At 40.0% G+C, this 21,339-nt stretch overlaps 1 protein-coding gene across 1 annotated transcript; it reads left to right on the top strand.

The window, feature by feature from the left end:
* The first annotated feature begins 19,126 nt into the window (after positions 1–19,126).
* Positions 19,127–20,086, top strand: LOC122696403 (ras-related protein Rab-7b-like). Its single transcript, XM_043910106.1, has one exon. The coding sequence runs from the start codon at positions 19,400–19,402 to the stop codon at positions 20,000–20,002; it is 603 nt and encodes a 200-aa protein (XP_043766041.1). The 5' UTR covers positions 19,127–19,399; the 3' UTR covers positions 20,003–20,086.
* The last annotated feature ends 1,253 nt before the right edge of the window (positions 20,087–21,339 follow it).

Here is a 21,339-nt window from a genome sequence, read left to right as displayed (position 1 = left end):
TTTCGTCAGCAGAAATAAGCCAATCCTGATAGGCAAAGATGGTTGATGTCAGTATAACTGAAAGACTTTAAACAGAGGGCCCCTATCATTAATTAATCAAGTAATTACTCTCTTAATGCCATATTTGGTAATTAGGTTTTTAGCACTTTTCCCCCTTTAGCTCTAGCTCTTTATCATACCAACATTCCTTTATCTAGAGGTTCCAGTAGAAGATGAGATGTGTTTTCAATCATAATAAAAATGCTTGTATTTGTAGATCACTTTGTACTCTATAAAATCGCTCACTAGAGTCTTCCAGCAGCCTTTGCAGATAAGCAGGACAAATATTATTCTCCCAAATAACTGCCAGAGTGTCTGGCTTGGACTCAGACTTGCAAAATGCCAATAGAATCCCATTCTCTTGCAGGTGGAGTAAGGCATCGTCTCATTCTGATGGTGGAGTCTTGGTTCCGGGGTGATGCACAGAACAGCATCACCCTTAGTACTTACAGTCCCCGAGGACACAAGTCAGCACCACACAACTCCAAAGGCATCGCATGTGCCTGGGCTTGAGTGGAACCACAATTCTGTTGAGGGGGAGAAAAGCAGTCAAATAGAAAACATGAATTCACAAGATAATATTTCACAAGATAATAAAAACGTGCTTTAATGTTGCTCCCACTCATATTGTGGTTAGGAATCCTTCATGAAATGCATTATCCCATTAGTCCTCAATCTCTGTATATCAGAAGTACTGTCATCTCTATGATGGTGAGAAATCTTATAGGAAACAGACAAGGTCCTGCATTGCTGAGAGACCTCATAGCTTTTAGATTAATCTTTCTCAGGGCTGATAATACGATTAATGTAGTCAGGAAGTGACTCTTTATTTTAATAAGAAAAATATTGGCTCCTTGAATTAATAATGCTTATTGGCTTTTTGCATGACTTTGAGGCCCATTCTTGGAACTACTATCCTGAAAAATGATAATTATAAAAAGGTAACAGAATTTACTCTCTAAAGCATTCATTTATCCATTCATTTAGTCAATAAACTTTCAAGGATGCGATGCCAAGTTCTACAGTGGTGCAGAGTATGTAAAGATGAAAAGTTATAGTCCCTTAATTCAGTGGCTAGCCATGCAAGTCAATCATTACAACATAGTCCAGGCACTGTGCCAAGTGCCTTCTCTGTAGTTTGTAATCTTTCCCACAGCCAATGAGGTAGATATTATTAATAATACCATTTTACAGATGAGTAAACTGAGCCCTGAGAAGGGAAAAAGTAGAAGCAGTGACAGACTTTATTTTCTTGGGCTCCAAAATCACTGTGGATGGTGACCGCAGCCATGAAATTAAAAGATTCTTGCCACTTGGAAGAAAAGCTATGACAAACCTAGACAGGTATTAAAAAGAGACATCACTTTGCTGGCAAAGGTCCATCTAGTCAAAGCTATAGTTTTTCCAGTAGTCAGGTATGGATGTGAGAGTTGGTCCATTAAAAACACTAAGCATCAAAGAACTGATGCTTTTGAACTCTGGTGTTGGAGAAGACTCTTGAGAGTCCCTTGGACTGCAAGGAGATCCAACCAATCAATCCTAAAGGAAATCAACCCTGAATATTCATTGGAAGGACTGATGCTAAAGCTATAGCTCCAATTCTTTGGCCACCTTTTGCAAAGAGCCACCTCACTGGCAAAGACTCCAATTCTGGGGAAAATTGAAGGCAAAAGGAGAAGGGGGCAGCAGAGGATGAGATGGTAAGGTATCACGATATGACTTTGAGCAAACTCCAGTACATAGTGTAGGACAGAAGAGCCTCACATGCTCCAGTCCATGGGGTCACAAAGAGTCAGATATGACTTAGCAACTTAACAACAACAACAAACTGAGGCTCCCATTATTTTAGTGACTTTTCCAGTTAGATATGGAGCTGAGAGCCAAGCTCAGGCAGTCTGACCCCATAACACATTCTTTTAGCTCTGTAACTCATACTTCATATGCACTAGTCATAGCATATGGAGAAAATTTGGTGGTTGCCCAAGGGAAGAGGCTGTACGATATCCATGAAGGAATTAGGTAAGCATCACAGGGGAGAGAGGATCTAGGCTGAGACCTAATGGACGTGTAATACTTGTTCAGGCTAAATAGCTTGCAAAGAGCATCCCAAGTGCATGCATCAGGGAATGCATGCAGCAAGCACAAAGCAGGGAGAGAAGCCTGGTACATTCTATGATGGAGAGCTAGATCCCAGGAGCTTGGGCACTGAGCAAAGACTGGAGAATGGAAGGCAAGGCCAGTGAGGAAGGCAGGATCTGAATACCATGCCTTATTATATAAGGTATCTATGAGCAGCAAGTGGCGATAGTGCTGGAGCAGCGAGCGGCCGAGAGGAGACACCCCATGTCCAAGGTAACAGAAACCCCAGGAAGATGGTAGGCGCTAAGAGAGGGGATCAGAGGGCAGACAGACTGAAACCACAATCACAGAAAACTAACCAATCTAATCACATGGACCACAGCCTTGTCTAACTCAATGAAACTAAGCCATGCCGTGTTGGGCCACCCAAGACAGACGGGTCATGGTGGAGAGTTCTGACAAAATGTGGTTCACTGGAGAAGGGAATGACAAACCACTTCAGTATTCTTGCCTTGAGAATCCCATGAACAGTATGAAAAGGCAAAAAGATAGGACACTGAAAGATGAGCTGCCCAGGTTGGTAGGTGTCCAGTATGCTACTGCAGATCAGTGGAGAAATAACTCCAGAAAGAATGAAGGGATGGAGCCAAAGCAAAAATAACACCTTGTTGTGGATGTGACTGGTGATAGAAGCAAGGTCCAATGCTGTAAAGAGCAGTATTGCATAGGAACCTGGAATGTTAGGTCCATGAATTGGAAGTGGTCAAACAGGAGATGGCAAGAGTGAACATTGACAGTTTAGGAATCAGTGAACTAAAATGGACTGGAATGGGTGAATTTAACTCAAATGACCATTATATCTACTACTGTGGGCAAGAATCCCTTAGAAGAAATGGAGTAGCCATCATTGTCAGCAAAAGAGTCTGAAATGCAGTTCTTGGATGCAATCTCAAAAAAGACAGAATGATCTCTGTTCGTTTCCAAGGCAAACCATTCAATATCACGGTAATCCAAGTCTACGTCCTGACTATAATGTTGAAGAAGCTGAAGGTGAATGGTTCTATGAAGACCTACAAGATCGTTTAGAACTAACACCCAAAAAAGATGTCCTTTTCATTATAGGGGACTTGAATGCAAAAGTAGGAAGAAAATAAAACACCCAGGGTAACAGGCAAATTAGGCCTTGGAGTACATAATGAAGCAGGGCAAAGGCTAATAGAGTTCTGCCAAGAGAACGCACTGGTCATAGCAAACACCCTCTTCCAAGAACACAAGAGAAGACTCTACACATGTACATCACCAGATGACCAACACTGAAATCAGATTGATTATATTCTTTGCAGCCAAAGATGGAGAAGTTTTATACAGTCAGCAAAAACAAGATTGGGAGCTGACTGTGGCTCAGGTCATGAACTCCTTATTGCCAAATTCAGACTTAACTTGAAGAGAGTGGGGAAAACCACTAGACCATTCAGGTATGACCTAAATCAAATCCCTTATGACTATACAGTGGAAGTGAGAAATAGATTTAAGGGACTAGATCTGATAGACAGAGTGCCTGATGAACTATGGACGGAGGTTCATGACATTATACAGGAGACAGGGATTAAAATCATCCCCCAGAACAAGAAATGCAAAAAGGCAAAATGGCTGTCTGAGGAGGCCTTACAAATAGCTGTGAGAAGAAGGGAAGTGAAAAGCAAAGGAGAAAAGGAAAGATATATCCATTTGAATGCAGAGTTCCAAAGAATAGCAAGGACAGATAAGAAAGCCTTCCTCAAAACCAGATCTGAAAGAGACACGTGTACCCCAATGTTCATCGCAGCACTGTTTATAATAGCCAGGACATGGAAGCAACCTAGATGCCCATCAGCAGACGAATGGATAAGGAAGCTGTGGTACATATACACCATGGAATATTACTCAGCCATTAAAAAGAATTCATTTGAATCAGTTCTAATGAGATGGATGAAACTGGAGCCCATTATACAGAGTGAAGTAAGCCAGAAAGATACAGACCAATACAGCATACTAACGCATATATATGGAATTTAGAAAGACGGTAATGATAACCCTATATGCAAAACAGAAAAAGAGACACAGATGTACAGAACAGACTTTTGGACTCTGTGGGAGAAGGCAAGGGTGGGATGTTTTGAGAGAACAGCATTGAAACATGTATATTATCAAGGGTGAAACAGATCACCAGCCCAGGTTGGATGCATGAGACAAGTGCTCGGGCCTGGTGCACTGGGAAGACCCAGAGCAATGGGGTGGGGAGGGAGGTGGGAGGGGGGATCGGGATGGGGAATACATGTAAATCCATGGCTGATTCACGTCTATGTATGGCAAAACCCAGTACAATATTGTAAAGTAATTAGCCTCCAACTAATAAAAATAAATGGAAAAAAAAAAAAAAAAAGAAAACCTTCCTTAGTGATCAGTGCAAAGAAATAGAGGAAAACAATAGAATGGGAAAGACTAGAGATCTCTTCAAGAAAATTAGACATACAAAGGGAACATTTCATGCATAGATGAGCTCAATAAAGGACAGAAATGGTATGGATCTAACAGAAGCAGAAGACTTTAAGAAGAGGTGGCAAGAGTACACAGAAGAACTGTACAAAAAATATCTTCATGGCCCAAATAACCACAATGGTGTGATCACTCACCTAGAGCCAGACATCCTGGAATGTGAAGTCAAGTGGGCCTTAGGAAGCATCACTACAAACAAAGCTAGCAGAGGTGATGGAATTCCAGTTGAGCTATTTCAAATCCTAAAAGATGATACTGTGAAAGTGCTGCACTGAATATGCTAGCAAATTTGGAAAACTCAGCAGTGGCCACAGGACTGGAAAAGGTCAAATTTCATTGTAATTCCAAAGAAAGGCAACACCAAAGAATGCTCAAACTACTGCACAATTGCACTCATCTCACACGCTAGTAAAGTAATGCTCAAAATTCTCCAAGCCAGGCTACAGCAATATGTGAATCGTGAACTTCCAGATGTTCAAGCTGGTTTTAGAAAAGGCAGAGGAATCAAAGATCAGATTCCCAACATCTGCTGGATCATTGAAAAAGCAAGAGAGTTCCAGAAAAACATCTATTTCTGCTTTATTGACTATGCCAAAGCCTTTGACTGTGTGGATCACAATAAACTGTGGGAAATTCTGAAAGAGATGAGAATACTAGACCACCTGAACTGCCTCTTGAGAAATCTGTAGGCAGGTCAGGAAGCAACAGTTCGAACTGGACATGGAACAACAGACTGGTTCCAAATAGGAAAAGGAGTACATCAAGGCTGTATATTGTCACCCTGCTTATTTAACTTATATGCAGAGTACATCATGAGAAACGCTGGGCTAGAAGAAGCACAAGCTAGAATCAAGACTGCTGGGGAGAAATATCAATAACCTCAGATACACAGATGAGACACCACCCTTATGGTAGAAAGCAAAGAGAAACTAAAGAGCCTCCTGATGAAAGTGAAAGAGGAGAGTGAAAAATTTGGCTTAAAATTCAACATTCAGGGTACTCTTTTGCCCACTTCTGATGCCTATGTCAGAAGCTTTCTCTATCTCCTTTATACTTTAATAAAACTTTATTACACAAAAGCTCTGAGCGATCCAGCCTCGTCTTTGGCCCTGGATTGAATTCATCTCCTCCGGAGGCCAAGAATCCTCTTCTCATCGTTCAGTGACAACCTTTCATCTTGGGGGCTCGTCCGGGATCTTTCAGGACAAGATGGGCCTGATAATCTATATGAGCCTACTTCTGCTGACTCCAGAAATCCTGAGTCTGCCGTTTGATCCTCAAGACAATGCCTTCCTTTCCTGGGCTCACTCCTAAGCTGCATTCCACAATCATTCAAACTGCTGGGTCTGCGGAGCACTCCCCTCTTCATCAGTGGAAGGTGTCTCGTGGTGGACATCTCCACTTCAAGGAAAGAACTTTCTCCAAGTCTGCAAATACCTTCAACAATCGCATGTGATGCCTCTTCTTAAACTGATGACATCTAACAACCTTAAGATGGACTGATGTAACCATGGACATAATGTGACTTTTCATTTTGATTTTAACTTGGTTTAATGACTATTTTGCCTTACATCTGTAACTGTATAATGGGGTTTTCTAACTGCTTTTAATTTACAAATAGTTGTCCGAGCTCCTATGAGTGCCACAGCCTCCTCCAACTATTACTTGGGGCCCCTGGATCAGACATCCTCACTTTGAGGATTAGGAGAATATGTTGCGTCACCAATTTAGGGACAACGCCCCTTGTCAGCTCGGAAGCAGTTGTGGAATGAGAACGATGCCCCTTTTCCCTAGGCAACATAATTCTCCTAAAAGAAAAGGGGGGAATGAGAGTCATTTCCTAGGCAGGTTGATAAGAAGTCTAGGGGTCCCCAAGGAGAGAGAGGTCTGGGATATTCAAGGAGGAAGAAAGGACAAACTTTTTTTTTACTTTTTTTCCTCTACATTCCTTAGGATTATATAACAATAATGTATCCTGCCTGAGGACAGTCTTTTGGATTAAACCCTCTGGCTAATTCTGTTATTTTAAAACATAAATTATGGGAGTAGGTCTGGTCTTTACAAGGATGTATCCTGCCTGAGGACAATCTTTGGATTAAACCTTCTGGCCAACTCTGTTATCTTAAAATATAAATTATGGGAATGGGTCTGGTGAGGTCTTTGCAGCCTCCAGACATTCTTTGGATTCATTGGAGAGTATATAACTCCATTGCTAATACTAGCAAAGGGGGTACTCTTTTGCCCCCTTCTGATGCCTATGTCAGAAGCTTTCTCTATCTCCTTTATACTTTAATAAAACTTTATTACACACACACACACACAAAAAATTCAACATTCAGAAAACTAAGATCATGGCATCCGGTCCCATCACTTCATGGGAAATAGATGGGGAAACAGTGGAAACAGTGGCTGACTTTTTTGGTGGGGGCACCAAAATCACTGCAGATGGTGACTGCAGCCATGAAGTTAAAAGACACTTACTTCTTGGAAGCAAAGTTATGACCAACCTAGAGAGCATATTAAAAAGCAGAGACAACACTTTACCAACAAAGGTCCATCTAGTCAAGGCTATTGTTTTTCCAGTAGTCATGTATGGATGTCAGAGTTGGACTATAAAGAAAGTTGAATGCCAAAGAATTGATGCTTTTGAACTGTGGTCTTGGAGAAGACTCTTGAGAGTCCCTTGGACTGCAAGGAGATCTAACCAGTCCATCCTAAAGGAGATCATTTGAAGTGTTCATTGAAGTGTTCATTGAGTATTCATTGGAAGGACTGATGTTGAAGCTGAAACTCCAATACTTTGGCCATCTGATGCGAAGAGCTGACTCATTTGAAAAGACCCTGATGCTGGGAAAGATTGAGGGCAGGAGGTGAGGGGGATGACAGAGGATGAGATGGTTGGATGGCATCACCGACTCAATGGACATGGGTTTGGGTAGACTCCAAGAGTTGGTGATGGACAGGGAGGCCTGGCATGCTGTGGTCCATGGGGTCGCAAAGAGTCAGACACGACTGAGTGAACTGAACTGAACTGATGTAACTGTCCAGTTATGAAACAAATCTGTCATTTAATTTTGTCTGGCAAATCATAGTTCTCACTGCCTGATTAACATCAGAATGAACTTACCCTTAGATTGTTGGGGTCTAGTCACATTGGTAAATAGGCTAATTTTACTGCTATTGTTTAATGCCAAAGGTCTCTTTGCAGAAAGATTTTAATATCATGTTTATTTTGGTTTCATTTGAAATCATAAGGGAGATTTTAAATGTTACAAATTATCTATGGAATCTAAGTTAATCAGTTTAGATTCACAAATTTGAATACATCAAGTTGTATCCTTACTCCACATAATCACAAATGTGTGTAAATGTAATTGATCTCAAAAGACTAGAAGAAAATGGGCCAATATTTTAATAGTTACCTCTAAATCCTGGAGAAGTTTTATATAGTTTCTAAATTTTCCATAGTGAAAGCATATCACTTTCAGGAGTACAGAAAGAAATTTTTGTAGAGTGGAAACCAGATATTTTAAAATTCAGTGTAATGCACACACATAGTTCAAAAGTCAAATTTGTCTGAAAGGACTAATAATGAAAATAATACTCTGTTCTTCACTCTCACCCTGTCTTAACTCCCCAAAATCAGCCCACTAACTCTATAACTTGTTTATTCTGTAGCTACATCAGAATTCTGTATTTCTTCTATGATTCTACAGTAAATGTGAGTTTATATACAATGTCTGAATTTGTCCATTTTAGATATTCAAGTTGCTGCTATAAGATTCAGCTCACTTATATCACCTCACATCTATCTTCCCCAATTTCCCTGTGTAATTATAACACATATTTGTTTCTCTATTGTTTGGCTATCTTTGAAATTTTAGGCAGTAAACATACACCAAATATAGTCGGTCTCTTAACATCCCCTTGGGTTTAAAGAGAACACTGGTGCTCTTAGACTTATCTTTAGCTCTGCTGTCTTCCTTTCCTGGCATTCCAATCGTAGAGCATTCCAGGTGATAACATTTACATTTGGTCCTATAATTAAAATTACATCTTCCATGCTTTCTCTATCAGTATATTTTAAAATTTGCAAACTAATAACAACGTTTTACATCATTGTGACTTTGTAAGCATTATTCACGGAGGAGTCAAGTGGTATTCTGTGAAGTTAACTGTCTCCTTATACTTGTTTTTATTTCTTCTAATTCTCACAGTATTTTTAAATTTTCCATGACAACAGATATTCTACAACGTCTCCTTTTGTCCCAGGAGACCTCTCCCCCAGAGCCACCTGTCCTCCTGTTTTACCTGGACTGTACGTTCTGCAGGTACAGTGGACAGTCTGACTGATTCCCCAAATCCATTCCATCGCAGACAATGACTGAGGAGACAGTCATGTCCCCTCATTAGACTGAGGAGATATCCTCAGTGAGGATGTTCCAAACACCATTCCTAAAGTTCCAGCAGTCTACAACACTTCCTATTTCCTCCTCTACTTTATTTATTACACCAACACATATCACTTTATAGCATAGTTGCTTTTCATCTCTTCACCTGAATGTAAGCTCCATGAAGGCAGGAAAGTTTGTCTTTATTTTCTGTTTCTTTACCCATATATTTCATATATTTTCATATTTTTCATATATTTCATATATTTCCATATATTTCATATATTTTCATATATTTCATATATTCTCATTCTCAAATTTTCATATATTTCATATATTTTATATATTTCATATATTTTCATATATTTCATATATTTTCATATATTTTAATATATTTCATATTTTCTTATTTTACATATATTTTCATATTCTTCATATATATCATATATTTTCATCTTTTCATATATTTTCATATTCATAATATATTACATATATTTCCAAATATTTAAAATATTTCATATATTTTCATATATTTCATATATTTTCATATTGCACATATATTTCATATATTTCATATATTTCATATTTTCAGAATATTTACATATTCTTCATATATTTTATATACTTTCAATATTTCATATATTTTCATATAATACATAAATTTTCATATATTTAATATATTTCATATTTTCACACATTTTCATATTCTTCATATTTTTCACATATTTTCGTATTCTTCATATTTTTGGAATATTTTCATATACTTCATATTTTCAGAATATTTTCATATTCTTCATATTTTCAGAATATTTTCATATTCTTCATATGTTTCAAATATTTTCATATTCTTCATATTTTTCAAATATTTTCATATTCTTCATGTTTTTCACACATTTTCATATTCTTCATATTTTTCACATATTTTCGTATTCTTCATATTTTTGGAATATTTTCATATTCTTCATATTTTCGGAACATTTTCATATTCTTCATATTTTGGGAATATTTTCATATTCTTCATATTTTCAGAATATTTTCATATTCTTCATATATTTCACATATTTTCATATTCTTCATATTTTTAGAATATTTTCATATTCTTCATGTTTTTGGAATATTTTCATATTCTTCATATTTTCAGAATATTTTCATATTCTTCATATTTTCGGAATATTTTCATTATCTTCATATTTTCGGAATATTTTCATATTATTCATATTTTCGGAATATTTTCATATTCTTCATATTTTTCGAATATTTTCATATTCTTCATATTTTTAGAATATTTTCATATTCTTCATATTTTCACATATTTTCATATTCTTCATATTTTCAGAATATTTTCATATTCTTCATATTTTCAGAATTTTTTCATATTCTTCATATTTTCAGAATATTTTCATATTCTTCATATTTTCAGAATATTTTCATATTCTTCATATTTTTCACACATTTTCATAATCTTCATATTTTCAGAATATTTTCATATGCTTCATATTTTTCACACATTTTCATAATCTTCATATTTTCAGAATATTTTCATATGCTTCATATTTTTAGAATATTTTCATATTCTTCATATTTTTTGAATATTTTCATATTCTTCATATTTTGGGAATATTTTCATATTCTTCATATTTTCGGAACATTTTCATATTCTTCATATTTTCGGAACATTTTCATATTCTTCATATTTTTCACATATTTTCATATTCTTCATATTTTTCATACATTTTCATATTCTTCATATTTTTGGAACATTTTCATATTCTTCATATTTTTCACACTTTTTCATATTCTTGATATTTTTCACATGTTTTCATATTCTTCATATTTTTCACACATTTTCATAGTCTTCATATTTTCAGTTTTCAGTTTCAGTTTTCATTTATCCCTTCATTGATATCTTGGGTAGGTTGTGACTATAACTTGAGAGTTTTAATGTCTCTGAAATTTGAAAACATCAGTCAAATTGCCTATTACCATCCACTGCTAATTGTGGGATGTTTGGGTGATCTGGTTTTACTCTGAAAAACAGCACTGCCACATCTAGCAAGTAAATATGTAAGATATACAACTAAGTTTGCATTTCAGATAAACAAGGAAATTCTAGAAACATACTTATTCTAAAATATTACTTATTGTCTATTTGAACTTCAATGCTAACTAGCTGTCCTGTATTTTATGTTAACACTATTGGGACATTTTTAGGGATATTCTTTTTATCCTTAACATTCTGAAATTTCACAGTATTTCTGGTTGTGAGTCTTTAAAAGAAAAAAAGTCTTTATATTAGTGCTTGAGCCCCAAGAAAGAGGGTATGATTATTATTGACATAATAATGTTTAAATAATGAGTCATTATTGCTTCCAGGCTCTGGCTGTCTATCAGCTTGAGTCTGGGGAACAGGAACAAGAAAAAAAAATGTAAAAAGTTTCATCAGTCTTAGGATTTGAAAATCTTTAGAGTAATTATCAGAGTGGAAGCATGAGATGACTATAACCTATTTCATACAGAGCCTGGTTATTTAGTAGAGTTGTCTGGTTTCAAACCTTGCCACCAAATTGGCATTTCATACAAGTATCAGTGAGCAACCAACATTCAGGCTGAAGAGTTTTATAAGAGTGACTATTCTGGACACATCCCAGATTTACCATGTAATTGCTCCACAGTGAGCACAGCATAGATGTTTCCAAAGGAGAAAATTATTTGCTTGTGAGATGCATATTTCCTGTGGTTATCTCTGAGTGAACTAGCCAAAAAGTAAGTGAAGAGGTGAGAGACAAGAAGTAATCACTTTGCAAAGTAGTGGTAAAATCAACCAAGGGAAAACTGGTTTAAAGAAATTCGGAGAACTATAGAGTTGAAAGAGAAATTTTTAAAACTGACTTTAGAGTCAGTTATCTAGGTCAGCCCACCTTTTATAGGTGACACTACCCAGGCTAACAGAGTGGAAGAGACTTGCCCAGAGTCACCGAACCAGACTAGACCAGTTCCCGATTCCCAGTCCAGTGTTTACTCCCCTTCATTGCTGCTGTGGGTTAGGACCTATTGCACAACAGCTCTATTTAATCATCCTGACAGCAATCCTGAGAATGATAAACTTTCTCTGCAACAATCTGACTCAGCTCAGGGTAGCAGCTTCACCAAATGCCCCATTAAAATGCAGTCAACTCCAAGGGGAGGTGAAAAGAAAGGAAGGGGGTGGTGGTCCAGAGGGCTTGGAAAAGTTTTTCCTAACCAAAAATATTGCCCGCACCCACATACCTGTGTGCCTGAAATTAACCACTGAAGATGTCTGCTGTAAGGCAAATTATCATCTTTAACATTTTGCTTGGATCTTTGGAGAGGCTCCTTAACAAAGAAGAAGGTCTTAATGGTATATGACACCAGACAAATACATTGTGATTGAACATGGCAGAATGACTAGACAGTGGTCTGAAATGTATTAGGACCCATCAGGTACACATAGCAGCAGGTGCCTACTTTACCATCATCATTTCAAATCAGAACAAAGCAACAGATTGCTTTGTGCTCTAATCATTTCCCTGTCATCAGATTTCACTTTTGGTGTCTGATGTCATGGTAAGGTACTTTAGTAGACCCAGTTTCCTTGATTACTTGAATAATTCACATTTTGATTCTGAATATGGGATGCTTTCAGCAGAACAAAGGCCCTTTAAATGGCAATTGCGATTTCAGCATTGAGACTCAGTTTGTCTGGACTCAAACTTCAAAATGTATTTCCCACACCTTAAGGTCATTTGCCTTCTTCTTTTTGTGGTCAAAAGTTAAGCAAGATGAGGATCAAAAGATAACCATTTGCTTTTGTTAATGAAGAGGTAGTTTTAACCAGAGCTGGTGTAATGATGGTTAGGAGGCCAAGGGCAGATTGCCATGCCTTGCTAAGAAATAAATGCAGGTGGAAAGGTGAAGAAAAATTAATGCAGATAACCTTTTAAGGAGGTTGACTAGGACCAAAAAGAGAAAGTCTTTTATTGAAATGTTTGGATGGATATTGATTGATTGGTTGATTTTAAAGGGCATAGGGGAGACATGAGCATTTCTATTACCTGGGGCGGGGGGAGGGGGGCGGGGAGTCAGGTCCTTAGCTTCTCCATCCAAATATTGCAGAAATGTTAATATAACTGTAAACAAAGAGTCTGTCCAAGGTCATCCAGCCAACTGACCAAAGCATCAGAATTAAAATCCTGGTCCTTCAACAGCTTGTTTTCTTGGGTACATGAGGTCTCTCCATTTTGCAACTGTTTTTGATTTCAGTGGGTCATGGGAGGATGAAGGTGGTCATTTCTGTATAACTGCATTTGTAAAGAGCTATAAGGTCCTCTTGGGCAGGGAAGGGATAAGGAGAATAAATACTTGATTAAGTTAACATTTTCCATTTGCCAGACACCAGGCTAAGTGCTTTACCTAAATAAGTTATTCAACCCTCACAGCAACATATGAAGCAGATTAAGTTATTATCTTTTCACAGACAAAGAAATTGTGGCTCAAAGAGATTTAGTAATTCACCTGAAATCACACCAGCAAAAGTCAAATAAAAAAAGTGGGGGTTTTAACCAGTAGATTATCCCATCTCTCATATGCTATTTCAAATCCTGAAAGATGATGCTGTGAAAGTGCTGCACTCAACATGCCAGCAAATTTGGAACATTCAACAGTGGCCACAGGACTGGAAAAGGTCAATTTTCATTCCAATCCCAAAGAAAGGCAATGCCAAAGAATGCTCAAACTACTGCCCAATTAGTGATATTTTTAAATGTCACAATTCATTTTTTCTAGGTACAGTCACATTTTTGTCCTGTTTTATTTCCAGAAAATGCTGTGAGACAACTGAGAAGGTCAACTCCATTTGAGAACAGGGACAATGAAACATATTCTCTCTCTCTCCCCTGCTCCCACTTCTCTCTCATACACACACATACACACACCACTAGGGAGGAAAGCCCATCAGAATGGAAATAATAGAGCCTAGATAGCTCGGTGGCCGAATTTGCCACAGAGCTGCCAGGACCCTTAAGAGAAGAGATTCAGTCCTCTGCTGTTTTTAGCCAGCAGCACCTGGTGTCCAGGGTAAAGGAAATAAACCCATTCCATCAAAATGCCAGAATGTATGCCCGCAAGCAGGTTTGTCGGAAGACCAGGTGAGAGGACTCATAAATAATAACTAGGAAAACTATTTCCAAGTGGAACAAACTCTTAAAATAATAAATGCAGCAGATCTTGACCACTACTAGAATTCTTTCCTCTCCCCAGTGAACTACAATGAGTCTCTTGGCATCACAGGGCTCTGTGCTGAGATGAGAATTTGCAATTAGCTTTAAGAATAAAAGAGTAAGTACAAATTGGCCCCATATAGCCTTGATTCATAACATACCACTTAAAAGACAGTATCCATCAGTTACAAAAAAGAGTCTCTGTGCGAAGGTCAGCCTAGGTATGGTTTGTTTGTAATTTTTGTGCAAGAGCTATGTCTTACTCATTGTTGCATCCCCAGCACCCAGCATAATGTCTGGCACATTGTTAGTACCCAATAAGTTTTGTTTAGTGATTAGTGAATATTAGCCAGGATATAATGATGCCATGTCTGCCACTTTGCTCCAGTTCTCTAAAATCAAGGAATATATTTAGGATTATGTTAATCAAATATACTTAGTTGGATGAAGGTAACACTGGATTGACATCAAACAGCTCTAGCCTGAATTTCCTAGGGAATTGCCTCAACTTTTAACTTACATGGTTTGTAGCATTCTGATTTAATGGAAGCAATTCCATTATTAATGGGTGAGTTTCTAGATCAGCTTGTAAAATTCAGTCAGTTAGTTCAGTCATTCAGTCATGTCCAGCTCTTTGCAGCACCATGGACTGCAGCACGCCAGGCCTCCCAGTCCATCACCAACTCCCAGAGCTTGCTCAAACTCATGCCCATAGAGTCGGTGATGCCATCCAACCATCTCATTCTCTGTCATCCCCTTCTCCTCTTGCCTTCAATTTTTCCCAGCAGCAGGGTCTTTTCAAATAAGTCAGTTCTTTGCATCAGGTGACCAAAGAATTGGAGTTTCAGCTTCAACATCACTCCTTCCAATGAATATTCAGGACTGATTTCCTTCAGGATGGACTGGTTGGATCTCCTTGCAGTCCAAGGGACTCTCAAGGGTCTTCTCCAACACCACAGTTCAAAAGCATCAATTCTTTGGCACTCAGCTTTCTTTATGATCCAACTCTCACATCCATACATGACTACTGGAAAAACCATAGCTTTGACTAAATGGACCTTTGTTGGTAAAGCAAGTCTCTGCTTTTTAATATATTGTCTAGGTTGGTCATAACTTCCCTCCCATGGAGTAAGCATCTTTTAATTGCATGGCTGCAGTCACCATCCGCAGTGATTTTGGATTCCCCAAAAATAAAGTCTCTCACTGTTTCTATTGTTTCCCCATCTACTTACTATGAAGTAATGGGACTGGATGCCATGATCTTAGTTTTTTTAATGTTGAGTTTTAAGCCTGCTTTTTTACTCTTCTCTTTCACTTTCATCAGGAGGCTCTTTAGTTTCTCTTCGCTTTCTGCCATAAGGGTGGTGCCATCTGCATATTTTAGGTTATTGATATTTCTTCCAGCAATCCTGATTCCAGCTTGTGCTTCATCCAGCCCAGCATTTCACATGATGTACTCTGCACATAAGCTAAATAAGCAGGTGACAATATACAGCTTTGATGTACTCCTTGTAAAATTATTTTATCAGAATATAGAAAACTAATGGCATTCAATTATATTACAGACCTGTTTTCCCATTGTAATCATTCTTACTTGGCAATATTTATTTGAAGTTCCAGTCTAAGATGGCAGAAAGAGACTACCTGCTGTTCAGATTCGGGAATTCCTTCTTAACTCTCCACTCTTTCTTACCTTCCATTACCTGTATTCACCTACCCACCTTCATCCAAATTAAGCCTACTTCTCCTCCTGTTTTCTGAATCTCAGTGAGTAGCACTTGTCATCTACCATTGACTAAAGTCTGACACTTTGGAGTCATTCTCCCTTAGTGTGCCCCCTCACTCGCATTACATAGATCCACATCCACACAGACATGTCTAGTGGGCTACCAGGTACTGATGATTCTATCCCAGCCACTGCTTTAGTTCAGGACATTATCTTTCTCAACTATTTCATATGGTTTCTGGGTTCCAGAGAGAAGAAATCTGTAAATATGGCAAGTCTTCTTGCCATTTCCATGCATAGAAAATTTACCTGAATTCCTAAGTTAGTACATATACTCAGGTGAAGACAACACTGAGGTAATAAATAAGGTTTTAGTAGTGGATAAACTCTCCAAAGAAGGACACAATCCCTCATCAGGACCTTGGAGAGAACCAGCAAAGGTAGCTGATAAATAGAACTAGGCAAGTTTTGTCGAAACCAGGATTACAAACGGGCAAATACTGGAAAGAAGTCAGCTTAGACTTTCCAGCCACAGGTTGACTTTCTGATCCTTAAATGCTTCAAGTCCAGTCCTGTGACAGGCTTTTGCACCAGATGTTTCCCTTGATTGCAACCCTCTTCCCCCATATCTTTGCATTGCTGTCACCTTCTCACCATTCAGGTCTCAATCCAAATGACTGTGCAGTACAGCCTTTCCTCAATCACTCCTATCCCATTTCCCCATTTTACTTTCTTCATAACAATTATCACTGCTTGAAACTGTGTTATTTATTCATTTGTTTACATGACTATTGTCTCCCTAGGCTTCACAGAGAATAAGCTTTGTGGGTGAATAGACCATGTCTATGTGATTAACTGTCATATATCTTTAGTGTTTAAAACATATCTGACACCTAGGAGGCAGTCTATAAATATTTGACAAATGAGAAAATGAAATAAGACAGGCAATTAGATTTGAAGTTTAGGAGACTAGTGAGGACCTTGAACTGAGAAGTTGGAGCTAATATCAGACACTAATTATTGAGTTTGGAGAAATAGGATTCAAGATGCCATGTATAGATTTGCATTCGCATGACCCATGTAGGGCCAAACATCAAACACACCCATTGGGTAGCATGCATACCAATACTACATTTTAATTTCTAGAATAATTACTATAGTTTGAATAAAAGCAAGATAGCCCTTATTTTGATCTCTGCAAAAGGAACAACACTTTTCCCTGCATTTTCTCTAGAAAGGGATTTTTATTCTCTCAGTGGCATTAAGTGGGAACTGACCAAGCAAATCAGTGGGTGGGTTGTTTGACCACTCCAGAGGTCAGTGAGTTAGGACTATTTCCCTTGAGCTCTCACTTCCAGAATTCTTAGAAACGAGAGAGTCCTGTGGCTTGGAAGCTTGGGTCTTGCAATTTGTCTCTGCAAATGGAGAAGGCACGCAAAGGGTGCTAGGGCAAACTATATGTCCAGGATTTTAATTAGGTACACATGTTTCATTTGGCCAATGCAGAGGTTTTAAATGTTTTTGATTAGTCACCAACATTATAAAAATCAGGAGATTTCATATAAAGAAATATTTCCAACCTCTCTTAGAAATACAGAAGTTCTAGAAGTACTAGCCCTTGATTTCCCACATGACAAAAATCACCTGACATGGAGTGGCAGCTGCCCCTTCAAACAGGACTTGTAGTCTCAACACTGCCTCTGTCTCCAGGTCTCCACCTACTTCACTCAATTATCATAACTACATGGCCTTTGAAGATGTTTGAGTCTGAGTTCCTCCACTATGAAATACAAGAATTAGATGATTCTAAGAATTGGAGACATGGGAATAATTATGAAGGTAAACTATCTATAAGGAATCACAGTGTGCATTTCCCCCAAAAAGCAACTAATTTTTGGTATGTTGCTATGGGTATGAAACTTGTATGTATTATAAGATATTTATGAGGATATTGACACCATTCACACAGTGGCTCCCTAAAAGAAGATCTAAGGAAATTGTGTTTATGTGTGTATGTGTTCACACATACACACAGATATGCACAGAGTAGATACTCAGTAAATATTTCTTGAATAAAGTAATGAGAAGCTCAAGAGCATTCATCAAAACCCTAAGCAATAATAAATATTATGAACTGCTGCTGTACACCTCACAGCTTATGAACTCACTCTACTTCTCTTTTTTCTCTTATTTTCCCCCTGTTGTAGTTCAAGACTGAGAATCTAAATGAGATATAATGAAAATTTATTAATTAATTGTAAATAGAACGGGTTGATCAAGTATCAGTTAGCCTACCTGCATTAGTTTGATGTGGTCTGAGAGTGAATTCATTACTATAGTGAAACCAGAACTTCTTAGTTTGGAGATATGGATTCTGGCCCTGATTCTGCCACTAACTGTAGTTCTTTGAATAAGTCACTTGGCTCTCTGGCCAAAGTTTGATCATCCATAAAATTATATGGTCTTCAGGGCTTCTCTCTGCTTTATGATCTCTCTTTATGTGAAAAACAAAGACACATCAGAGGTAAGAGCTAGAAACTCAGAGCCAGCAATGTCTAGCAAGGAAAGACCAAGAAGAGATTTTTCCCCCAATAATTAAGGCAAGGAAGTCTCCAAACGCATGGGCAACAATCCATGGAGGGACAAGAGTGGAATGTGAACTCATTAGCAGAATGTTGAGTAAAACTCAGGGAGGAAAAGAGAGTAATAGAGAGGGAGTCCAACTGTAGACTAAGAGAATTCTAAAGAAAAAAAATGGAAAAACTGCTGCTAATTAGGTCATTTAGAAACTGAACAACTGAATGTAATTCTTGCTGAAGCAATAAGGAAACAACCATGGGATGCACGATAATAACAAGAATGCATGCTAATAGACAAAACTAGGATCCCCCAAGTAACTTAACAAGTCCCATGCAAGCTAGTAGATATCAGGTGGAAAACAGCACTTGAATTTCACACAGATTTTTAAAATGTACTGAGGAAACATGTAGCAAAGGATCAGATAATATTTGCTGAATCAAATTCTGTTATTAAAAACTCTGGTATGCTTCACTATTTAAAAACTTTAATGTGGAGTCTGCTGGGAGCCCAGCTTTCCATCCTCCCCACCCACTCCACCCACACGGCTGAGGTCACACCGGCCCAGCCTCTTTTGCAACTTTCCCAAGTTTGTGCATAAAGAGAGAGGAGGAAAACTCAGAAGGAAGTGACTTGGCCTCAACAAGTTTGCTCCCAAAGCCTTTTTCCTCTGATCTAGCTGAGACTGCTGTTCTAAGAGGAGCCCCCCAGACTCAGAGAAAACCCCCCACCTGCCATCGGAGGCTGAAAAGGCTCTGGAAGCTTTTCCTGGCTCTTGTCTGTTCCAGCAACACCAGAGATTCTGAAGCCCCTCCATGAATCCTCGGAAGAAGGTGGACCTCAAGCTCATCATCATTGGAGCCCTGGGTGTTGGAAAGACCTCCCTCCTCCACCGATATGTGCATAAGACGTTTTACGAAGACTATCAGACCACACTGGGGGCCAGCATCCTCTCCAAGATTATCATACTGGATGACACAACCTTGAAGCTACAGATCTGGGACACAGGCGGCCAGGAGCGATTCCGCTCCATGGTGTCTACATTCTACAAAGGCTCTGATGGCTGTGTCCTGGCTTTTGATGTCACTGACCTGGAGTCCTTTGAAGCCCTGGAAACCTGGAGGGGTGATGTTCTGGCCAAAACCATTCCAATGCAGCAGTCCTACCCCATGGTGGTGCTCGGGAACAAGATCGATCTGGCAGACCGGCAGGTTCCGCAAGAGGTAGCCCAAGGCTGGTGTAAAGAGAAGGATATTCCCTATTTTGAAGTCAGTGCCAAGAATGACATCAACGTGGTACAAGCCTTCGAGATGCTGGCCAGTCGGGCTCTGTCAAGGTATCGAAGCATCTTAGAGAGTTACCTCACAGACTCCATCAAGCTCTCACCGGAAGACCAGCCCAAGAGCAGATGCTGCTGACCGTCCGGACCCCGGCTCTGCGCGCCCACGGACAGAGCTCAGCCCCGCCGGCCGCCCGCGCTCAGACGGCAGCCAGGCTCCTAGGCTGGCAGCAGCCCTCGCCTCCGCGCGGGCTCCAGACCAGCTCCGCCTCGGGCTAAGTGCAGTAGTCAGGGCGGAACGGGGACGTCCCAGAGGAGTCACGGCCCCTCGCTGGCCCCGGCTTTCCTGCCCTGCGCCCTCCCCGGACACCTCCTGCTCTGGAAGGCGCATCCCTGCACGCAGGCGGCTGCGTCCGGAGGCAACGGGCGCCTTCCTCAGCGCGCCCACCGCACCCCACCCCCTTAGAGCCGCCGCACAGCTGTGGACCAGGGTCCCTGCAACCAGGGCCGGGGAGGCGGTCCCCCTCACCCCCTGGCAGCAGCTGTTCAGGCCTGGGACACCGTCTGTCTGTCCCCCCCAGAGCGCAGGGCAGAGGGAAGGCAGGAAGACCCCCGGGACCGCGCATGTCTCCTTGCTGGTGCTCAGGCTGCTGCCTCAGCTGGTTGTCTGCCACACGAGGTTGGCACATGCCCTGCCCACATCCCGTAGCTCCTCAGGACCAGAAGCTCGGCTTCAGTCCCAGGCGCTCTTGTGGAGACACACTGGCCATTCCTTCAACAAGTCCTTTTGTGTATCTACTATGTGTGATGGCTTGAGGTCCAGGGATGCGTGTAACAAAGACCTTGCTCTCCTGGGTCCGACGTTCTGGAGAGGGAGGGAGGCAGTAAACCCAGAATTTAACCAGATGTTTTCAATTAGCAGGTAAGCTCTTGAACCAAGCAAGGTAACGGGAGAGAGAAGGACAGAGGGTGGGGTTATGTGCTGTTTCAGATGTTTCAGACAAAGTAGCCCAGGAGGGCTTCCCTGGGGAAGTGACATTGGCCCAAAGGCTGGAGAATGAGAAAAGGGCTGCTGAACTGGAAGAAGAGCGTTCTGAGGACAAGTAGAAGCAAGGGCCAAGGCTCCAGATCAAGGACAAGCTTGTTTTGTTCCAGGGACAGTGAAAAGACACTGATTAACCTGAGAACTCAAAGCTGCTATTCCAGGGACAAGGTGGACCCCCTAACCCCCGGAACACGCCTTGCCTGCCGGCCACCAGAGGGCAGCAACGCGCCTCCCAGCAGAACAGGAAAGGGCGGCTCCATGGACGCTGGAAGGGCCTCCGTTTTCCTCTGCTGAGATGCTCAGAGCTCATTCTTTGGCTCCGGGCATTTTCAGTCCTTCGAGATTCGCCAGGCAGAAAGATCCCAATTTCTTAAGCCTACTGAGAGATGGGCAAAAACTGCAGCAGCAATGATTCAGGCAAGAAATCAGCA

The sequence above is a fragment of the Cervus elaphus genome, chromosome 1 (genome assembly GCF_910594005.1).
Source record: "Cervus elaphus chromosome 1, mCerEla1.1, whole genome shotgun sequence".
NCBI classification, from domain to species: Eukaryota; Metazoa; Chordata; class Mammalia; order Artiodactyla; family Cervidae; genus Cervus; species Cervus elaphus.
The sequence above is the reverse complement of the archived record's forward strand: the minus strand, read 5'-3'. Positions and strand labels throughout refer to the sequence as shown.